The sequence below is a fragment of the Halictus rubicundus genome, chromosome 5, assembly GCF_050948215.1.
Source record: "Halictus rubicundus isolate RS-2024b chromosome 5, iyHalRubi1_principal, whole genome shotgun sequence".
Classification (NCBI taxonomy): Eukaryota; Metazoa; Arthropoda; class Insecta; order Hymenoptera; family Halictidae; genus Halictus; species Halictus rubicundus.
The window spans coordinates 17358518-17382685 of NC_135153.1; the positions used below are offsets into that span (position 1 = coordinate 17358518).

At 38.0% G+C, this 24168-nt stretch overlaps 1 protein-coding gene across 5 annotated transcripts in view; it reads left to right on the forward strand.

Annotated features, from left to right (window-relative positions):
* Positions 1-1681: 1681 nt before the first annotated feature.
* The window catches only part of LOC143354484 (peroxidase), a 30287-nt gene continuing 7800 nt past the window's right edge, over positions 1682-24168 (forward strand). Inside the window, exons 1-4 of one of the 5 annotated variants that reach the window (XM_076788627.1) lie at positions 1682-1838; positions 19469-19612; positions 21623-21938; positions 23066-23280. In XM_076788627.1, coding sequence (XP_076644742.1) covers positions 19480-19612; positions 21623-21938; positions 23066-23280 — 664 coding nt within the window. In that variant the 5' untranslated portion in view covers positions 1682-1838; positions 19469-19479. Of the gene's footprint in view, positions 1839-5479; positions 5700-11203; positions 11613-17799; positions 18192-19468; positions 19613-21622; positions 21939-23065; positions 23281-24168 lie in introns of those variants that run through there. The other 4 variants (XM_076788626.1, XM_076788625.1, XM_076788623.1 and 1 more) reach the window with 4 other exon arrangements.

Sequence of the window (24168 nt, forward strand, 5' to 3'; positions counted from 1 at the left end):
AACAGTGTTTCTCTGCAATCTGTTCAACTGACACCATCACATGACAAATTCCGAGCGAATGATACATCCGATATACGTGCAACAATAGATACAATTCAATGTACAGGATATACAATATCTATTGCCAATCAAGGAACGTAACGGGACGAAATATTGGCAAGGCGCAAAGTTGGCGCGAGCCATCAATCGAACAATTCAAATCAGATTAATTCTCTGCGAACAGTGATTTACATACTACGCTATCTTTATCGCGGAGTTCATAAACATCGGATATTAATGATAGTTGAGATAAGACTGTAACGTGAAAAAAGTTTTACGTTGTCGGTCTATGAAATTGAGCGTAATAGAACATTCGTTATTAGACGTCAACCGAAACACGTGTAAACATATCTTTACAAATTGCTATGAATTAAACACATTTTTATTCACGAAAACGAAAATAAGTGTACGTTGTTTAAGAAATTATAGAATATAAATACGAAATTCAAAAATCATTAGAACGCAGCAAATAAAGTTTCACAAATTTGTATGAACAATAGAATGTTTTATTTGCATGACTCCACAAATGACGTGCATATTTAGTCAATATTTTATTTTCTTACCCTAATCAGTAAGAAAGGCAATGGATAAATTTTTAATAAAATGCAACACTTATTGCTGATTGTTGAGAATGATATCTCTTCAGGAACTAAAAATACGTTCTGTAAAAATACACTGGAGTAATTAGCTATCTGAAGCTAATAGAACCTTTAAACTCCTATTTACGATTTCGGACGATAACTTTCAAAGATGGAGACATTTGACTCCCAGCACGAATCACAGATTAGATAGCGGTTTCATTCACAAAACCGAGCATCAAAGAACACAAAATCATTATTTAACACTCCGTGTGCTACGCCGGAGTCATGGAGCAACCGTCAATCGCTGATTTTCAGCAATCGTCACGTTCACTGTTCCTCCCTATCGGCACACAAAATCTCCTAAAATTTAACTATACCATAATTAAAACTGTAACGCGATCTACAACTATAATACCGTATACCGAAACCGGATTTTTTGACAGTACAGTGTTTACTGGATATATGTCCCAAATATCTAGCCGATAAATGTCCGAGAACTATCCCAATATTAACTAACTTGTTAAAAGCCCGTTGTAAAATCGACGAATAGATTGTCAAGTTGTTAAACATGCAAAGTAACCGGCCGTATTCCACGACAATAATTACGAACGTGTTTCTTTCTTGCTGAGGAATGGAAAATAATTTCCTAATTTTTTAATTACTGATTTTCGTTATAGATATTACATTCTGCGACGGGGAGGTGCTCGAAACCGCTCGTGCATGAAGACACGATTCGCGAGCAGACTGGTTCGCCGCGTGACAAGTTGATATGGTTACTCGGTCACCTTGCGAAATCGGCCACAATAAACGCGAAAAGGGGTGATGCTCCCTGGCAAAATGGAACACAAAGGCGGTCGCCGAAGTAAATAGTGGCGGCGGTATTGGCGAGCAACGTGCTCCCCGTCGAGATGGGCTCGCGTTATCCGCGGCGAAGATCGACCCGGAACGACCTCAGCCGATCGCAGAGAAAGACGAGCACATGATCGAGTCATCAGTAAGAGTGTCAGGCAGGGTCTTCGCTATCTAGAATCGCTTGTAACCGATAGACCTCGGCTTCGTATATAGTTGCAGTTGAAAAGCGGGGATCGGCCAGAGACAGAGACGAAGTGGCACGAATACGAGCTGTAGTCGAATATAAACTGGCCAAGGTGTCTTAAATCGGTGACCAGTTCAACGCGTCCACACACGAGCCATCATCGTCGCAGCGGACACGTAACCGTGAGTAACCTCTATCGTCGCCACCTCATTCCTAGAATCACCGCAATTTTTCCACCTGATTCGCCCCAGCAATCTCCCAAGATGCACGAAGGTCCGCTAAATTGAAACCGAAAGTTCATAGCCTTGCGCGACCTAAACTGACCTAAACCTAAACTGTCTTTTCGTTGTTTCGACGAAGTTGCAATTTTATTGTCAAGCGGGCTTCGTTAGTTTCTCTCCCTTTGTTCCGTAGAAACATCTAGACGCGAATGAAACTCCATGTGGACACAGATCACGCACATTTACGTGTCATTTACGCGGCACACCTGTGCCTCCAAGAGAAAGAATATTTGTTTCGCGAGGACCCCATTCGAATCGCTTTTCAACGCGGGAAAAATAGAATCGAATGTAACACAGCGAATAGAATTTTTTTTTCTTTTTTGGTTAAACGAGGTGTGTGAAAATTGCTTTTCACGTTATATAACGTGGCCTGGTTGGGAAACAATAACATTCTCTAGAATTTTCTGGGGCTTTTGAACACCGTGTTCATTGGAATTCGAGCTTCTGTTATGCGTTGCGCGATGGAAATGAGCAGCACGCAGCGAGAAAATGACAATGAGACTGTGCAACTATAGACTCTGCATTAAGGTGACCCAGTTCGAATAATTATGTTTAAAAGGCACCGAAGTAACTGGCAATGTTGATAACACGGATACCGTAGCGTGACAATTTTATGAATGAAACGTTTTATCGGCTGTGAGATGCCGAGTACGTGAATTGTAATTACGTGTAAACGATACATCGCTTTTTATCGGCCCGTAACGCGATCGTTAATTAGCGGCGACATGAAAAGCTTTGCGAGTGCACGTGAGTCACGTGACGTTTAGAAATTTCATTGTTTTATTTGTCGTTTCGGCTGTCTTTAGTTTTTTCGGTGTAGAGCATTTTTTTTAAATGTAGATCGCGTGTTTTTCTTACATTATTTAAGAAATATTAAATGAAATCAGAATATTATGAAAAATTCATTGTGACTTTACAGTGTGTGCCTCATGAACGCATAAATACATATAATACTTTCGATTATTATTATTGATAAGAAAAAAATGTTTTATTTGTAATTTTTTATGAATTTTAATTAACTAACAAAAATGTTATATTTTGGGCTCAGAGAATGAATTTTTTCGTTTTGAATACTTTACATACATTACAGTTCTTATTTCAACTATTTAAGTTCTGGTATGTTTTTTCGTGGAAATTCAAATCAAATATTCCCGCCACAAATACCCTATTACCGAACGAGCAACATTCTCGGTAATGTTCTGGTGTATGTGATAGATGGCGTATTGGTACAACAACTATACGTTTGAAACTGGAGCGTATAAATTATCTCTATTTTTCATCAGATCTTCCGGTCCAAATTGTAAAAGCTTTCCAAAAATAATTGGCAAAGTCCTGTGACGTAGTACTCTGTCTTAAATTAAAAATTTCGATTTCATTCAATTTTTGAAATGTCAAATTCATTTTAAAAATATCGTTATTACATTTGAAGTATTAATGTTTTTGCAATAAGGATCACGAGTTTCTAAGGGCTCCCAAATTTTACATATTTTATTTCTGATGATTTCTAAATTTTATTGACTTTTTTTCCTCTATTTAAAATTTTCATAGTCGCTTGAATAATAAAGAAATCGAATTTTTCAAAGCAACGAGCACATCAATTTTCCTATTATCATTGTCAAAAGAAAGGATCAAAATTTATATACGCATTTCCTTATTTAGTTTATTTTATGTTAACCACTCAGGTTATTTACAACCGCTTTTACGCAGCTATACGATTCATCACGTAGATCAAAGTAACGTTATATATTTCCATTGAATTGCGCAAGGGTACGTTGTATAATTAATCGATTGGTTAAAATGTATTCTACTATTTATATTTTTAATACAACGTACGGTGAAAAATCTAATAATAGCATACTTTCGTGTTCTTTAGCTGTATAAATATATTAGCTATATAAATATATTGACGTTGAGCTAGTAAATTAAAGTTATAAAATTTTTCTTTAAAAAGTAATGATATTGATAATATTGAGGTACGAATATATTGAATTTGATATTTTTACAGAAATGTTCGAGTGTGTACACTCACTATATTGGTGTTGATGTTCAAGTAGTGAGGATTGGTATTTGTATAAATTTCAGATTGTACTATTTAATTGAGAAAGAAGTGCAATCTTTTCCGTTCAAACGTAAGAAACGGTAAAATGCCGGCCGGTCGAGCAAGCACGTGATTCGTGCGTGATGAATAAGCATTCCGTACACAATCTTCCTTCGGTTCTCTTCGTGTCTGTCCCCACTGCTAGAAGACGGGCTCATGGCATTGCCACTACGTTTCACACTATCCAATTTTTGCTGTATTTCGTAACTGCCTATGAGGATCAAGCACTCACACAGCTATAATTTTTTTCCCCTTATCACTAGACTGCTAATCTCTATTCAAATTCTTATTTTTATAGGCCATTCGTTTTTGTTGTGACTAGACTGCAGCTCTTTATCTAAATTTTCACTTTTGTAAGTAGTTTTCGGACTTTTATGCAAAATAAAATTTTCTAGATATAATTTACGGATATTAACCGAACGGCATGAATACAAATTAAATGGAATTTATTTAATGAGATTCGCAGGATAAGGAAGCAATCTGAAATTGTTTGCCGTTAATTGCAATACCATTGACAGCAATTGCGATCTATTTTAAGCAGTATGTCTTGCGCCCGTGTACGTGATCGTTGGTGCGATCAAGATTTATGCAATCCTCGATCGAGCACGTGCAGTTTGTTAAACTATTTTATTTATAAGTGTCCTGGAACATTTCTCGATTTCATATCAATTTTTGAAAAAACTAAACATAAGTTGAGTACATAAAATAAATAAGTAAAATTGTACTATAGAGACTAATACATTATTTTAATTTTGCGAATTCAAACTGACTCGTCAAAGAGGTGTCGCTTTTACAAGATAGCGTTCGCCCACATGTTACGATAAGTGTCCGAGAAAAAAATAATGCAATTGGGATGGAAAATTTTAAAAATTTCATCGAACAAGATTATTTAACTCCCAGTTAAATTCACGCAAAAAGAAGAAATAATAAATAACTTATTTCCGGCTTACATTTAAACAAAATCGTTAATTATTATTTTCATTTATCATTTACTATTCAGTAGGCAAGTAAAATTTTACATTCGTATACGTTCCATTGTTGCACAACACAACGCAGAAAAAAGTATTTATAGTTTAAGTCAGAACCACTTGAATTCAAATAATAAATGGACTTCTATTTCTAAATATGAAAGATAAGAGACCATTTATTTAGAAAATCATGGAGGTGAGTTTATTTCAATGAAAAATTATTATTTACTGTTCAAGAACTAGATCAAATTTGACCTAATATTTGTGTATGTCCATTGGGGGAATGCATGGGCGCAGATTTCATGGGGATGCGCGCATGCGCTTCGAGGGAACAATTCCGTGGGGAGGAAGGAAGAGGGTTTCGCTGCAAGAGTCGATTTTGGGTGGTGGATGGTGTAGGAAGTAAACGTACCGTTTGTGAGTGATCGTTTCACATTTGATCTTCTGCAACGTCGTTTTGGCAGCTGTTTGCTACCTGTTCGATTGATCAGCAAGGAAACGCGTTCGCGGTGCTTGAAAAATCCTTGAGAAAACGTTATCGATCGCGCGAGCTCCCTTTTCGTCTGCTGCTTTTCCGGAAGGTCGCGCCCATTGGCGTAGGACCACGGAAACTTCTCGAAGGCAAAATGGTCGTGAACGTATTCACCCTTCTCCATGACAACCTGCGAATCGAGCGCTACAAAAAATCGTACATAGGTAAGAGACAGTTTTCACCCATTGGCGTAGACGTCGCATACTTATTTATAGCTTTCCACACAACGTAGTCGAAATTGTGTAATTTTTAATACACAAACATCAACGTACACATACGCGCGTTCATTGAAACCACTATGATGCAACAATAATACCTTTCGTCTTGAGTAGATGTCACCTACGTCGCTGTGCAAACGTAAACAGTTGTAACTAGAACGTTGTAAATAGATTGTAAATAGATCAAGCACTATTCTGAGGAATATTACTGTTGCAAATTATACCAACATTTTATGTCGTTGTGCTCAGATGCATTTATCAGGTGCATCTATCTTTGCTCCAATTTCGGAATCGATAACGTGACGTTAACTATGACATCAAGGAGAAGGTCAAGCATAGTAATGCCGTAGAATGGAGCCAGTGTTCCACAGATAATTAAGTTAACTAGAACATTTTCAGTTTTAAACTTGAATATAAGAATTTTGCAATATGCATTTTAGTTTTTATATGAAAGATGCTTCTGCTTAGACAATGGTGGATTAACCAGTAGGCAAAGCAAGCACGTGCTTAGGGCATCGGGACAAGTGTTGTAGTATTTCTAAGTGTGCTTGCTTACATGCTCTTGCTCACATCATCGAAAATGCCTAAGAAATCGGACAGGTCCCTAAATCTTATATCTTGTTCGAAATAAAAAGTTTTCGTAGACAAAATTACAACCTCACGCGAGGCTGTGATCTTTTATTTTTGTTGCTTGCATTAAATTAGTGTAATCAAGTTTTTACACCAACACATATGTGTAGTTCAGTAGAGAACATAGTCCAGACACTATCATTGAAATAATTTCTCGTCGGTGACTAATGGATTTTCCAGTGGTTTATTTTTAGTTGTTGTGCGACGGAAATACATTACGATTAGATAATTTTGAAAAATAAAATGTTTGTCTCGTGCGGCTTAAAATAGTTTCTAATCGCAAAATTGTTCAAATGGTTGAAAATATCAATTTTCTGTCTCCATTTTTTTTTAAATTTTTACTGCTACGTTTTGTAAATCGTGAATTATTCAAACTACATAAATAGTCGATACAATTTTTAGAAAATTTTTAACGAGGCGCCATTCAAGTCCATTTTCTTGGCAGTTATTATACCGTATTAGAATGATGATATGCATAGAAAACATTCAGGCTTTCTACGCCGGGATTGCTTTCACAGGAAAGAGACTTTCATTGAACGTAACTCGTTATCATAGTCTGACTACTTAGAAATAATTTTATATATTTCAAGAAGTTGTTTTAATCTACTTTTTATCTACTCGTATGTCGGTTATATTTTTTACATACTAACTAACAATAATAAATTCTGAATAATGCATGTAATCATTTTTCGGGAGGATATGAACATTTTCCCGTAGGACTGTTTAAAATTTTCGAATCCCACAACTTGGGTCCACCAGCTCCAAATTATAATGTTCATATTATAAACAGCATTTCTAGAAATTGATAATTGTCTTTAATTTTTTAAATGAAAACTCCGTTTGCCCTGACAATATTCTAATAAATTTGTAAAACAGCCAGCATGTGAATAGTATGACAATTACTGTTACGTCTTTGTAAATAAAGAGAGAACGTAAATATTTACATAGATTATGTAATGCTCAGTCAAGGACACTCCCCTTCAGGTCTTCTGAAGTGTTTTGAAATGCATTTTACATACTGACGTTAATATTAATTAGCAATAATCACGAGGAAATGTTATCTCACCAAAATACATGAAATATTACGCACTGCATTATCAAAAAATTTGAACAAAATTCTCAGTTGCATGTCACCTCGGTCGTACGTGTTCAGCAATATTTTCAATTTAATTTACAATGAACTATAGTGCATCCAGCCTATTTAGTATTGTTTATGATACAAGCAGTGCTAATGTCCTTATTTCGCGCCACGGAGGTTGCCGTAGTGTCAATGACAATGCAGTTTGTGTACGAAGCAATCGCTTAATCGATTTTATTCATCCTTGTTGTTAAATGCAGCTTCAATTGACCCAGCAGCCCTTCGCCTATATTTCCACTTGTGTTACGAACGCTTTGTGCTAGTGACATGATCTACATTCTTAATTCGTTGCACAAAGAATAAACAGGGACGTTTTCAGAGGTCCTCGAAGCGATTCGTTTATGCAACCAAATTCACAGGAACTGCCTCTTCGGAGAAGTCTTTAGGAGATTCTCTATTTTTGGTAACCGGAAGTGGAATGTTGTCTTTCTGCATTTAGCCCGCAATTTATTCGTGCAAAATAATTCTGCTCGTTCACTTTTCTCTAACGGTTGAATCGTAAAGAGAAATGTTCCGTGCCAACTGTAACAAATGAAGCACAACAGCAACTATTTACTATGAATACACATTGCTGTCTACAAAAGAAACTGCACGCATGTGCGCGTGATGCGCGATCAATAATGAAATACGAAATATCAACCGGCATCGATCGCGTCGATCGAATTATTTATTATACAGAATTAGCCTCCCGAGATCGATTAAACGTAGAGTTTGCTACGTGTTTCCGGTTTTGTACTCCCGGTTGAAAGAGCACTGCGCAGGACGGTAATGCCAAAGTGAAAACAGTGGAAAAATACAGGAATATTATGAGGGTGCCACAAGCTATTATGTGTATACTAAGGCTTCTCTAGGGTCAAGTAGAACCGCCAGAGGCAGGTATAGAAGAGTCCAGAACTTCCCGGATCCCTGCGCACTATTGTAGTAGATACGTAGGGTATAGACGGTACAATGATTTTACATACAGAAACAAGTCGAAAAGAAAGAATAACATTTTTTCGTTTGCCGCCACGTTTTCGAAGAAAATAAATTTGGAGATCCATCGGGTTCGCGTGACCTAGTGTTTACAGTAAATAGAGTCGGTAGGTCATGTCCAGACGCGCATAATGACACGCGAATTTTCAAGCTCGATTCTCTCGGAAACGAGGCGCCAAACAAAAAATTTTGATTCTTTCTTTCCGACTTGTTTCTGCTCGTGGAAGGACCACCAAAAATTCTAAATTGATAGCTGCAGTATATTCTGAGAAAGAGTATGGCGAAGTTGTCTTATTTTCAGTATGTATACCGATAAAAATGCCCTCGAATAAAACGTACAAGTCCGAATAGAATAATTTTTCGAAAAGGAAAATAAACTTCATTTCGATTTCTTCGAGAAATTGTTAGAAATGCTCAACGTTGTTGCGTCGTCGACTAGCAGACGGAAAAGCATGCGACGAAGAATCGGCCGGTGTTAGCCTGGAACGCGCGCGGAGGGGAAGGGGGCCGAGGGGCGGGGGGTCCGGACGAGCACGTGCTCACCGAGTGATAGAACGTCGTTTTTTCCTCGGCTGAATAAGGTGACCCTACCTACTGATAGTGGGGGCCCGTGAGCGCGCGAGCAACGCGCAAAATCCAAAGAAATTGCTGGCGCTAGCGAGCGACCGAGACGGAGGATTCGCATGAGTCAACGAAAAGGACAGAAATGACTGCCCCTCAAAAAACATCAAACGTATATTCGCAGTGGAGAGAGGAAGGGGTACACGACGGAGCATACGTTGTACACACAGTGTAAGCAAAACAGAAATCTACCGGGTGTCTGCGAAATTCCGGCCAACAAGAAGATGGCTCTGCTTAACCCATTTTAATCCATTTCAGGCTCTATTTAAGTCCCATTTTTGTATGTCTGCTTTAATATCCTGGATGGTTCTAGTCGGTTGAATAGAAAATCACTTTTCTTCTGATTATTCTTTACCCACCTGTAAATGAGAAACCAGAGAAAAAATGTACAGAACTTTGCTTTCAAGAGGCGTGGCTATGATATTAGCCGAGTCCCATTCGCTAAAGTGTTTTGGTAGTTGTAATGTACATAAAAATAAATAAATAGAATATGTTATTCTATATGATTTATTGTTAGCTCAACAGCATTTTGAAGTAATAGTTACCATAAGCAAAAATGTAATTTTATATTTTGCCACTTTTCCAAAACAGAAAATCGCCCTCTTCCGGCTGTTGCCGCGATTTCAGAAACACCCTGTACATTCATGGTCAGAATTCACTCCAGCCGACGAATGTCATGTGCCTGGAGTGACCAGAGTGGGGAGGACAGCTATTCAGACGTCGAACTCGTGCGAGTATCGAAAGCAACAGAGACTGCATATTCGAAATACAATAACGGCGGAGCTGAAACGAGAAAACCGTTTGAATGAAAGAAAGTTTGCAAAGATAAAGGACGGAAGAAATACGACAGCGATGAACAAAGATAATGAAGATTGGCGTATATAGATCGAACGCTTATGTAAGAGAGAGACAAAAATATATTGATTGTTGCATGTGTACGAGTACACAAGCCACGTAAGCGAAAGGCGGTACACGAAGATTCGAGAACTGGCCGAGAAAAACACATGAAACGTGGTGCGATAAAAGAAGAAGAGACGCATTAGCCGGAAGATAAGATACAAAGAATAGTTGAGGCTTGTTCTAATACCATAAACACACTTGTGATGTTATTGGACTTTGCATCTTTACGCATGTTCTTCTTTTCATGAAAGATTTCATATTTCAAATTTCTTAAACTAAAATAGAAGCAGAATTTTTGTTAATTCGTACATTTTTTCCCCCTAGTTAAATCTGCACACATTACGAATGCATAAATGCAGTCTGACTATGACAACACACAACCTCTGCGAGTACAATAATACATTACGTCACAGAGTCCTGTGATTTTCCATGGAAGCGAGTTCGTATTAGAACAACATAAACTTCCCAGGCCACTTTTTAAATCTGATAAAAAAAACATTAGTCAACCACTTTTGCTTCTGTGACGGATTCTTAATTTATTTTTTCTCTCTCCCCCTCTCACTCGTTGGGAAGGTGACTGAAGGTGACTGATATTCTTTTCGTTCTGAGTTTCCATTAAGTTTCCTAAGTTTCCATTAAAAAAGAATATAATACAAGTATTATTATTCAAATTATTCCAAAGCGCATGGAATACCTTTAGACTACTACAGGGGCGTAGATCATTTTCCAATAATGCATCTCCGCAAGTGCAAGACCGTGAAAGTGAAAATACATCATAAGAGCAGCCATGAAGATGCAAGGAACCGATATTGTCGAGGTTATGTTCGTTTCCAGAATGCGCACTCACGTGCCATGCAGAAAAAGATATATGAATTTGAAGCAAATACGGTAGAAAAATATAAGAGCGTAAATTTGGAGTAGCAAAACTGAACGAAAGAAACCGGGGATAGAAGAGAAGAGGACGGAAGATCAGAATCTTCAGCGCTAGAGGGCGCTGAATGTAGCGCGAAGACTGACAGAGATAGAGGATCGTGAGACCATGGTAGCCCCATCCAAAGAGCGACAAAGATGGAGGATTGGTGAGACCGTGGTAGCACCGGTATCCAACGAGCTGGCGTGACAGAGAGAGAGAGAGGAAGCGCTAAATGAAGAGAGACAGACGAGGAGAGATAGTTGAGGAGACCGTTTCACAAGAGCGCCTGCGCTCAGTCGTCCCAGCTGTCTTGAACACGCTCTTTCGGTTGTCGAAGCAGTCAGTTTTCACAGCGTCGGCGAGCCCGTGAATATCTTTTCTTGTGTGCGTGTCTCGAGGTGGCCCAATTGTCGTGCCAATTCCAAGTTCCTGTACACACCAAAAGATTGCGGGCGACTTTTCGCGCTGTGGGTGCCGACCTTCGGAAAACTAAAGGCTTTCAGCTCCTCGAACCGTGCGCACGTCTTTCGAGATCTACCACGCACGAGGCGGTAGACACGAGACACCGAACGCGCAGCTATTCCGCCTTCCGCCTTTTGGAGAATGTTCCTTGTAGCTCCGGCCGACAACAATCGCTGGGCTTACACGATGCACGGATTGGAGAAGCCTATGGATCACGTGTCCGGTAAATCCCATGATACCCGCTTTGTCGATCTTTCGCGTGTCTCTCCGATTAACAGACAAAACAACGTGAGTCACGCTCGCTTGACAAATTTCTGTGACCGCCGCAACCGAGCGGAACGTTCTCTGTGTTGCGGGAAGCATAAAAATGTATATAAAAACGTTTTATTCTTTATTACGCTGTATACAATGTGTATGTGTGGTTTATTATGCTGACTTGTAGAAAAATTACTGATCGACCGGACCCATTTTGTGACAACCCCCTATCCTGCAGCATTGTTTGACAGCACTACCACCAATTTTGATAGATGTAGAAAATGGAGGGCCCTAAGCAAAATCTAATTACCCATAATGAACCGCTATAATGATATTTTACTTCTCGATTGATGACACAGAATAGTTCCGCATGTTACGAGACATGGCCAGTGGTTCTCAACGTCTGAGATCGTTTTGCGTCTTCTGTTTGTAAACAAATAGATACACTAACTTTTGTACGTCAGATACTTGTTCTAATAATCGCTGGAAATTTGGATAATGAATAACAGTTTTGGGTGTATACATAATAACAGTGAATGCGAAGTGATCATCTAAGTTGAGAATCACTGGCTGGAGCTCATAAAGCTTTTCAATTGTGTACAAAAATATGTCGCATAAATTCTAATGATTCTAAGATGGCATTTTTAGTTAAATTTCTCAGACATTTAGTTTAGTGGTGCATTGTGTATTTTGGTTGGAAACTGACTTTGTTTTGGCTGACCTAATCGTACGAAAATTATGCGAATTTAGATAAGACTTACGTTTGCATGCCGCTTCGTTCGATAAATGATTGATCTTCGTCATTTCAAATGACAATATATCTAACGTCGAAACTTGTGACGTTCGTGGTTTTTCGATTTACAACCACAGATATGATCCACGATTTTGGGCATTCAGTTTTGGCATTTCTGAACAATCGCTGTTATTAATAATTCTAACAATAATAATAAAATTATGTTTTTGTTAGAATATTTAAAAGAAACTTGGCATGTTTTCGCCATTTCATCAGTATCTTGGAAACTGTAACGCATAAACAAGATAAAAAGCGAGAAAGCAACGAATCTCATTAAATAAAGCAAACAATGCTGAGGTGATTAAAACGTCATCCTAGATAGCAATTGTTGTTCGCCCATCTCGCACAAATAATTATGTCCACATCCCGTTGATTGTTTCTTATAATTCAATTTTGAAAATTAACGTTGCTCCTCCGAGTTACTTGGTAACTTAAAAAAGAAGTCATTTATAGAGAAGAATATATTGCAGTGTGCAATCCATAACCAAAAGAAAAACAAATATAAAAGACTTCGGTAATTTTATGCGCTTGAAATCCCATAAATTTTACTCATGAGCACACAAGCATAGATTTGGTATGTAATTAAGACAAGAATCGCCTTGTATTTACAGGCCATCGCGTGATAAAGGAATTTTAACATAAAACACAAAAACACGTGCAACCATATTCTTGTAAAACTCTTGAATTTTTCATATGGCACGTAATGCCTCTGCGAATATCTTGCTGTTGTTTTTCAACTTTTTCGGAACCACGAGGTCGAAATGAGTGAATGGTTTTTTCGAGATTAATCGTTCGCAATTACTGTTCTTCTGCCCATATAAATATTGACGTATTAATCATTCGTTGCTCTCCGCAACGATTAATTTATCTTCAAGGCTAAAGAATTAACTTTGTTTACCCAGGATAAACATACATAATGTGCATAACATAATTCTTTATTTCTTAAGTCGCATATGGTCGTTTGTGTTCAATATACATATATATAATATATTTAGTTTATATTATGTTTATTATATTTTCTTTATTTCACTTAATTTCAACTTTAAAGTCCCGTTTCAAAAAAATCGGATCGTTTAATTTTAAGATACATAAAAATCGTATTTTAGTTGCCATGACCTCGCATTATATTGTTAACTAAAAGTGATTTGTCCTTCAAACATCATTGTTATTTTGCCCTCTGCACGCTACGTTGTGCAGATTGTTTATGTAGCTACCGCACGTGAGGTATATTATTTTAGCAAAAAGAGCACGTACTTGCTGGAATTAATAACATTAAAAGCTGGAGATCATGACTTGTTTTCGAAGCGCCGGGAATATGTAAAGCAGTAACTGAATCGCGAACTGCGCATCGTTTGCAAATGGCGGAATAAATAATTCAAGTTTCGTCTGCATTCTTGGATTGCTGTTCTATTTTTGCGCAATTACATAAGAGAAATTGTTTTATAGTCAGATTTGATATTTAAATTTCATTTAATTTTATCTAATATAAAAATTTGCAGTGTAATTATGAATCATAGTTGGAGTCTCATTCTAATAGTGTTAGGAGCGGTAGTAGGCCATATTTTCTATTGGCTCGCACTTAGTGGATGCGCCACGAGATGGTAGGGAGAGAAGTATTGACAAAAGAGAAAACATGTGACGCTAGGGAAACTGTAACTCGAGTATAGTGAAGCCTTGGAGAACACGCTCCGAACAATGCGAGTAATTCAAGACATCGCTTTTGATTACTTTTAATAGAGAAATCGTTGTGTCACCTATTTCTGCCCGGAACAATTACACAATCAAGGTCTTACACGACTGGAGTGCGAAGTTTATGTCAATTGTAGTGCGATTCAAGTGATGAGCTATTTTCTTGTAACGTGTAATTTAACACAGTTAACCGTTAGACTATGTTTTATCTTTCTAACAAACTAAAGTACTGTAGTCAGCCTGCCATGACATTGTTTTCTTTTTTTTTTTTGTAATTATCTAGACAAGGTTAAAGGTGTGAGGTTTAATTGCTCGTTTGTCTAGACCAGTGTCTATTTATACTTAAACCACGATTTAGATGATACGAGTATAATCAAAGATCTAAAATATTTATTTTGAAAAAGATTCTAAAAGTTGTACGTTATAATGGAAAATTTTGCACACACACACTTGAGTAGAAACAGTTCAATAAAAAATAAACACATTTGCATTGCTGGGGAACAGAGAATGTGCGAAGCATTGAAAAAGTCACTGACGCTTATAAATTATTTTTTCATGCTTTCATTGCAATTCAACCGAATGAATTATTTACATTCGGTCAAAGCGTTGAACTGTTTTTTAGCATTTTATTTTTTTCTACTAACTAATCATCTCGACGGAGTTGGAAAAAATTATAAAAAACGGAAGACAATGAGTCTTTACAACCTTGTTGTTTAACGTTTCTGATCAAATAAGTACCAAACTATTATTCAAATGGACTTTAGTACACTCCAAGTTATGAATAATAGAAGATATGGGATACCAAAATAGATCGTAACGTTATGAATGAATTAAAATTTTTATTGACGAAACTAGCAAATATTTGCAAGTTGTGACTGCAATAACAATCAGATACGGTGGTCAATTTTTGTGCAAATAAAAATCGAAACTATAGTAGGCAGTGTTAGAAATAATATTTATTTCCATTTCTCAGATTAATATATATAATTCTACAATTTAGTGATTGTTACTCGGTTCGAACGTGAACTCATTATTATTAATAGGCGTTAGAACCTCGTTGAGGCGCCAGCTTGTCGGTGCAGAGGTCGAAAGACTTCTGCATTATTTTAGCATTATTTTAACACTTAGCGTCATAGTGCAGTGGGTCATTGGATTCGTCTTGACGTCACCTACGACAATATGTAGCAAAAAGTTATTTAACCGCGTAAACATTCAGCAATGGTTTTCATGCGCCAGCGGATCTGAAGATAAGAATTAACATAAATGTTATAAATATGCAGTTTATCCACTCCAGGCTAAAGTCGATATTCGTAACAATATAAATACAACATTGTTGTGAGTACCAATGGTCTCAGAGGTATCAGCTCAACAAGGTCCGATTGGAGTAACGTGAGATAGCATGACGCAAAACGTATTGTAACTCCAGCCGCAATGTTCGCTCTGAGCACGCGGGGAAACAGTGTGCATTTTCATGGGAATCAATGAACTATTTGTTAAAAATAACTTCGCGAATATTTGCAGACGTCGAATCATAAGCTCGAAACCGCGAAAAGAAAGAAGCCTGTTTGTTCGCATGACTCGTTTTTTTGTTTTCATTTCGATGTCTGTATCCGAACCCAGGGGTGTTTCGATTTTAATCCAACGCGGATTAGACACTTGTCGCTCTATTTTCACACTTGCGTGGGCGTCAGGCGTGCAGGATGTGAAACATGAGATGAATCATTGCCTTGAAACGTGGCTTATCGATTTATTTATACAATAACTTTTTTTTTAGCGAGTTGGGGTAGGAAAACGTTGCTACGCGATGTGCAAATTAGAGATTTTCTTGCAGAATCAAAAGTCCTCGTTCAGTTATTATTTTATCACAAAAATTAATAGATTGAAAGATTACAAAAATGTAAGAATTGTTTGAATAGTTTATGCCAACCACAACTCTAAACGCGGAGCTCTCAGACACGAATAAAAAACGCCTGAACGTGCTATATTTCTGTGAAAACATACTCGAGAATCTATCTTTAGTCGAAATATGTTGTCTTCGGGGAATAAAAAAGAAGCTCGAAGCGTGTAAAAATATTCCGGTAAATATTTTCAGGTTTCGCAAAATAACCATCGCCGTTGAAACCGTAACAGACTTTGACCTTCATTCACGAAATATTTAGGACCATTAATCGGGTCGTTTACTTAATTGCACCATTTGTATGCTGCTGTTATCATTTACATAGCCGTTTAATTGCAGTAATTACTATTCTCATTGAAAAATGTTATCTACCCAAGCGGAAAATAAATAATTTTCAAAGCACGGTAGTAAATTTATTAGCTTGAACGGCTTCTAATTTTAACTCGGCAAACGGAACGTTATTCACACTGTCAGCGCAATAATTGAATACCGTCTTTGATTAGGCAACGATTTGCTATTGTTACCTAACCTAACATTCTTTATCCGATATTTTCCTTCAAAAGTCACAGCATAATTCAAGCTCTCATCGGTGTTTTCGTATAAGTCAATAGTAAAAACAAGAGTCGAATAAGTCATGTCAATACTGATTAGCGAAGACGTTTCTCAATACGTCGTTGATCGCTAATAAAAGTTAAATGACGGAGATTGGACTGCGTACTATTTCCTGCTGGAATGCACACAACACGGAAATAAATGTCGTCTTTGCCCAGCTTTATCCTCCTGGTACCTCTTGATCCTGCTATACTGAAGATATTAAACTTGAAAACTAATCATCGTCTGGCACAATTTTTAACAGATATTTACCTGCAAACAGTTCCATAACCCAATTCATTGTGCAAATAACTGTCCAATTATCCGGTCACGCCCAGTCCATTGATCGGTTCGGAAAATCGAGGTTCCACTATATCGCGGATTAAACGCGTAAATACGATCCAAACCGCATCGTGTTTGGACTCATTTAAATCGGACGAATGTCACGATTACGTCGCTAAAAGTTCAATGCAAAAATTTCATTTTTCGCCAATATTTTCATCGGTTTTTCCTGTTGATGTAAAACGTGAGCTGGAAGCAGCTTCGCCAGATTAACACTAAACCTACCACAGCCGGTCAAAATGACCGTTCCAGATTTTTTTATTTTACAATTACTGACATTTTTTTTTGTAGACGTTTATTTTAAAGTGGTCGCATTAACTGCTAGGTCATTAGCGACCAATCAGTTACAATTGAATATAACAGAGAAGGTTACAGTTATTTTTTACATTGTGGTGGGTTACAGCAAAAACAAATTTAATTACTGAAATTGTAAAAGTGCTTTCGTGGGAAATGATTAAATAATGTATTATAACACGAACCGCGCAAAATCGAAATAAATTCAATCTCGTCATTTTTATAAGACAACATGTATTAATTGCTTTTAAGGCTCGATAGGTTTAGTGTTAAGACTCGTCTCCCCACTCTACCGTTCCCCCTCTACGACGCTGTTCCCCCACGCTTCCGCCACGGTCACGTGACGCCTCCGTCGCGCATGTGTCAGAATGTCACGTGACCAAGCCGGTACTGGCAGAGAGGGGGTAACTTTTCCCCCTCGATTCGAGTCAGTTCCCCTGATCTGACAACTCTAACTGGAAGATTGTTTATGTCCACTCCGTGATTCACGTGTTGACTTGAAAACAACGCGATCCGGTTCACGTGCGCGGCTCGTGTTCGCGTCGGCACCGGCTTTTCGTGGGAATCGGAGACCATAAATCTCTACGTTGGCGATCATGGAAATTTCTATCGAAACGCGAAATTCGAACCGGGGTGGGGGTTAAGCGCGTAGATACGTAAACAATAGTGTCCTCTGGGAACGGTACGCATCGGAGGAAACAAACGCAGTTATCTCGCGGGCCTCGAACGGACACATTCACTCGCATCGCCGGTGCTCCGATAATAGAGTATCTTTGATAGCGTTCTGTGGATGTTTTATCCGACGCAAGTGGACGAGGAGAGGCGCGCAATTGTTGTCGGGAAACCCCGCGATTGTCGACGGAAAAATCCTTTTTCCTTTTTCCTTCAGAACTGCTCCAATGTCCTCGGACTAGTTGCAAAACTTGTGCGAAAGATATCCTGTAAGTAGACGCAATCTGCGGCACAATTTAATTTTTTCTTTTTCATTCGTCGAAATTGCAAATATTCGAGGCAATTAAATGTTGAACTTCGCCTGCTTCGGCAAGCATTACTCACCCCCTGGTAATATTGAACTTTACCTAAATTTGTTTAACACTGGAGGTTATAGTAATTCTTTTTATTTGTAGTTATTTTGTAGTTAGCTTTCTGTAGAATTAACAATATCCCAGAGACATTCACAATTACACAATTCAGCTTAACTTGCCTTGGCCTTTTTGTTGATATCATGCTTCAGCATGCATAATTTTTTAAACACTTATTTTGTATTTATGTTTTTGCAACAGCTCGAATGGTTGGTCTAGAAAGCCTTGAACGTTTCACAAGAGTTGCGAAATGTATTTGTAACTTGAAAAATATGAAAAACGAATAGTTGTCGATTGTTGATGTTATGAATTCAACGACGCCATCGATAAGACACCGATGACGATAATCGTGCAGTACACACTTGTCGAGGCATGCGTTGCAGATGCCACTATTATGTCGATTAAAGTGGAACTAAGCACATACTCGGCAGACTGTGTTATTCTTTTCCATAATTTTTTCATTTAAGCTTTATTATTTTTTGTTAAATGAATTCGTTTAAAGCTTCACCACAAATAAAAATAATAATAATTTTCTAATTCACATCTGTTGGATTAGAACGAAAGTTCGGTAGCGTCTGCTATAAATGCACAAAATGTTCAGCGGCGGTGTAACTCTAATACACTATACAACTAACAGTGTCGTAACCTATGACCATGGTAACATCCTAATTACCTACATACTTATCTCCAACAAAAAACAATGTTATCGGTGAGCAGCGTGCAGCTCTCTATGTTTGGAAAAATTTCCCCTACGTCAAACTGTCGAGACAGTGACATTAATTGCAACGATGATTCACTGTGCACCTTCTTTCCTATTGGTTGATCGATTTCGTGATACTCGCCTAAGCTCAAGTTACGCCGAAGATAATCATTTCACAAATCTACATATATCGGTTATCAGAAACAGCTTCGGCAAACACAGGAGATATTTCGGTTTTTCGCGATAAAAAAAATTGACAGATCGATTCGACAATCCGTAGATCAGCGCTGGGCACGATAGGGGCCCCTCAAACGCTTGGTTTCCCCCACCTTTTCTCCGTGCAGCGCGCACCTTGGGAGGGGGTTGCCATAATTGAGGAAAACGTGTGCACTGGTAGAAAAAGCGAGTAACGAGCATTTGTTTCTTTTTTGTGCAGCCGGTGGCCTAATGGCGGGTTCCGTGGCTACTCTCACGGTTCTATGGATCTCCCTTCAAACCATAGGGTTCCTCGGGAACTCTCATTCGATCGGCGCCTATAAGTTGCCGGTGTCGTTGCAGAATTACCTTGCCAGCTACACAGGTAAGCGTGTCATTGTCCATGTTTCTTTTTTTTCCCTCTTGTTTGTTTTAAGCGCGACTCGATTACGACGGCCCGTGCTCGAATTTTGGCGCAGAATCGCCGTCGATTCGTTTATTGATTCGCTTCAATTGGAAGATTCATACTGATTGGTCTGCGCAAATATCTTTTGTCTGAGATTTTTATCTTGCAATAAATAGACTGCAGACATCCATTTTTACAGGGAACTTGTACAAACTTCAATGAAATTCGAGTTTTTCGATCGAGGGAATTATAGGGTTGAAAGGAAAATAGAAATTTCAAAATACAGTTCGTATTAAATTCTATTATGTATTGCGAAGAGATATTTCTGAAAAATACGTGTAGCATAAATAACATTTTATTGGTTTACGTTACTCGCATTTTTGACAAAAGATTAATTCATATGTTATCAAATTGTAAAGTGCATGGAAAAATTTCTCGTATCCGGTGTACGGTCTTTTTTTGCCTGACACTCGCGCTTCACGTGGAAAAGAATATTAATTAACAGTCATAAATCGTGTTATTATTATTGGCGTAATAATGATAAAGATGTACAAGCACGATAAGAAAGCGTATAGACAGAGCCATATGGTTTGATAATTGGGACAATCTGGATTACAATGCATTAAAGAATTTATTGCACTTCGCGAACGACGAAGTTTAGTCGTTTAGTATCACAGACACAAAGATAAAAGAAATTAATATAATACATCCATATACTGATTTCGAGGTATTAAGTATGTCTGCACTCTTGACTGAAGAACTGATGGAATTCGTATGCAACGAATACGTTTCATACTGTATTCTGTCTCACTGAAATAATTAGTAACTATGAAATCAGACTGAAGTGCTATTCACAATATTTTTATATTTATTGTTGAAAGTCTCAAAACTTATTACCAAAATTATTTATATGAACGATGCTGGCCCAAAGAAAGCTTAAAACTGGTAATCATATTCGATGTACAAAATTACATAGTTATTTTTTATTATAAACTGTAAATTTCGCACAAAACAATTATCGCGTGCACCAGCCTAATATTCCAATAACTGGAAAGAACAGTTCAACTTTTTTGGGGCCAATATTATTTAAAAATGTCATATTACTTTATCTCAACAATATCTTTTCTTTGGTATTATATTGTCGTACAACATAATATATTGCATACTTATGATACATTTAATAACCCTTGGTAATTGTATGACACATAAAGGGTGCTTTCCAGGTGAAAACATTGTCAAAGCATGAATAGAATACCTTGATCATTAAATCAAATTAAAATTATTCAATTAAATCATTAAATCATTGAATCGAAATTTTTCGTAGCAACGCGAATGCGAAAACGAACGTACAGTCTGTTTCCCAAGAACGTGGATGCGACATCTCCGAAACTTAATGTGCAATTAACGGAAAAACGATAATAGGCACGTAAAATTATCGTTGGTACGCATTTGCTTGACATTTTTGTTAGTGTCGTTTCTATCACTGAATAATTAGAGATATTTTCAGGACGAGTAAGCCAAATATTCAAAAATGATCAATAAAAAAGATTATTAAAAGTCCAACAAAATATCTGCACAGTGCAATTTTCCATTTTAGTACATTTACTTAGTTTATTTTCCGCAAAAAATAAATTGAAAGAAAAATCTCTTCTGCTGATTAGAAAGTTCATACAAATGATTCCCTGAATTTTATGTCATAAGCACACAATGCCCTGAATAAGAAAAAAAAATACACAAGGATCCGCAGTCTAATTATTACATAGTACAATGTAAAAATTGTAGCTTCAAAGAAACTGTGTTGAAAATCGACAGGCACCTGCAAAAATGTTGAAAACAATGTAAATAGTGAATTCAAAAAATGCGTATTAATTTGTTCGATGCAATTTTGAACTGCGTAAGATAATTTTGCAGAATCGTGTCCAGGCTGTCGCGAAAGAAACTGTACCACCCGTCGAATTTACCGAATGCATTTTACCGACGTTTTTAAAGGTATCCTTTCAGGTTTGCCGATGTCGAACTATCCTTACGAGGTCGTCGTAGACACCGGTCGTTTCCAAAATCGGCGTTTCCCTCACATTGACGATGCAGTCTTGAACAACTCGATCAGTTTCGCGCAAAGCTTGGTCAATCGTATGAGCACCCTCGAAAGGAATATCGTGAACGCTGGCATCGAATTGCAGGCAGACACGCCGGCGGCAAAGCAATTCCTTGATTCTTATCCTTCCGAGGATGCTTTCGAGAGAGGCCTCGACGCCATTGTGGCGATGAAAGCTTCGTCCTATCTCCTCCACCAGAGCTGTCGCAGGTAATACGCCTCCCCAGGCCCGAAGGTACCAGTCAATTCTCGTAGCCCTCCCTCTAACCCTGAATTTAGGCTCATTCCTCCTATCATCGGGCACGCGTGGAGCATGTCTCTCACCCAATCAGAACGGCGCTTTTCATTCACATACTTCGCAGTAATATTAAGTATCGTCTTCTTCGTTCGATTCACTTCTGCTAAAACGACCAGCAACTTCAAGCTGGTTCCGGGGGGCTAGCTTTCGCATATTAAACGTAAGTGTAATGGCTGTTACACAAGGGTGTCACGAAAATGTCGGAAAACCTTGAAACGGGTGGTTCCCGAGGTCATTTGAAGTAACTTTCTCCTTTGCGAAAATTTCCGCCTCGGCAAGGACGTTTCGAATGCAACAAACCAGCTAATTTAGAGTTGCTTGTACAATTCTTGAGTTGTTCATTTTGTGCATACACCTGCAAGGTGAAATTCTAATAACGTCCAATCACTTTTACGAATTTAAATTTTAATAAGTGTTCAATAGTCATATTTCTCTTTGCCAGACAATTTTCTATTGCTACCACTATGAAAACAACATCTAAATGTTAACGAAGCGTTCTCTTATTTTCCTGCATACGTATAGACAACTACAAATCGTCAATTGAAGTATATGCTCAAAATTGTGCCACGTTGGGTCTCATTTTAATCAGAAAAATGTCAGAAATATAGTGCTCAAAGTTTCATTATGAAATAATTAAAAGCAAAAGTTCTGATCTCCAGGGCTTGAAATTTCTAAAATCTTCACAAATATCGTGTGCATCTCTGTCACATAAATCGAGACATTACTGTAATTGCTAAGAAGCAACATTTCAATAATACCTATTACGTTTAACAATTAATACGTTGCCCCTTACGCAACAATAATATTTTATATCTGCTGGAAATCCAACGCATAAAGAGAACTTACCCAGGGATGTTTCCTAAAACAGCAAAACGTAGAAAAACAGAAACGTGTTCCAAAACCTCTAACTAATCCTGTAACAGGTCTTAACATCCTCTTGAAATTTTCGAATCCAATCCGTATCCACCATATCGCTAGACAGGCGCCAGTTCATTGTTTACCACTTAACAAAATACGATGTAACTATTATCTCTTGCAGGTTCGGGTTGGAGAAGGACGATTGTGCGCGATTCATCTCGACGCTGTCGTTGCACGGTACCCAGTTGAGCACCGCCTGTCCATCATCGCAGGTGGATTGCAACTCTGAAGAGAAGTACCGAAGCATCGATGGCAGTTGCAACAATGTCGAGAACCCGACCTGGGGTAGTGCGATGACCGCGTACAACAGAATTCTCTTTCCCCAGTATTTTGACGGTAAGGATTCGACAAAGATTCGGCAAAGATTCAGCAAAGATTCAGCACAGATTTCTTGGACACCTTGGTCCCGGGGCTTGAAACGGTCCCGAAACAACTGTCTCATAAAACCGCTATATAGTGGTCCTAATTAAAACAGGAACGAAGAATCTTCATTTCGAATAACCGTCATGAAGAACCGAAATCCCCAGGTGATATCTGTTTCGACTAAAATATCGGATTCAGTAATTTTTAACTCTTCAAACGAGGTGCCAATGGGTTGTCGAGATTCTTCCGATTAAAACGAGTCCAAACACGACATAAATCGGTCGACTTTTATAGACTTCTTACATAGCGATCATACGTATGTCCTTCACTTTGTTAGTCAGATTGTCTGTAAAACTAGTCCGATGTACGTCGTGTTTGTACTCATTCGAATCGGAAGAATCCCAACAATCCATCGGTACCACATTTGAAAAGATAAAACCAAAATTACTAGTTTTTGAATTTTTTTTTACCTTTTATGTCCGTGGCACCTCTTCGAAGTGCGTCTGTCTCCTTTCATTTAGTACTTCTATTCTCTTTCCTCATCTACTTCTTATCTCTGAGCTCAAGACACTAAGTAGTAGGGGAAGAGTGGGGATGGATCGTGCAAATTTAAGTGCAACAGATTTTGCAGAGTGTCTAGCCGACTGAAGGTAGTCGAAAATGTCCATTAAGCTCGTTCGGCAGCTACCAAGAAAGAACCCTTTCTACCGGGGTTTTCATTTTTTACGACCAGAGTTTGCAACTAGAAAATCGGAAAAAATTCTCGAATATGTGGTTAGATATGCTAAATGTGTCAGATTTTTTAAAGAATTTCCCGATGCGGTTAAATGGGGAAAATGGGGTAAAAACTGGTTTTTCCTT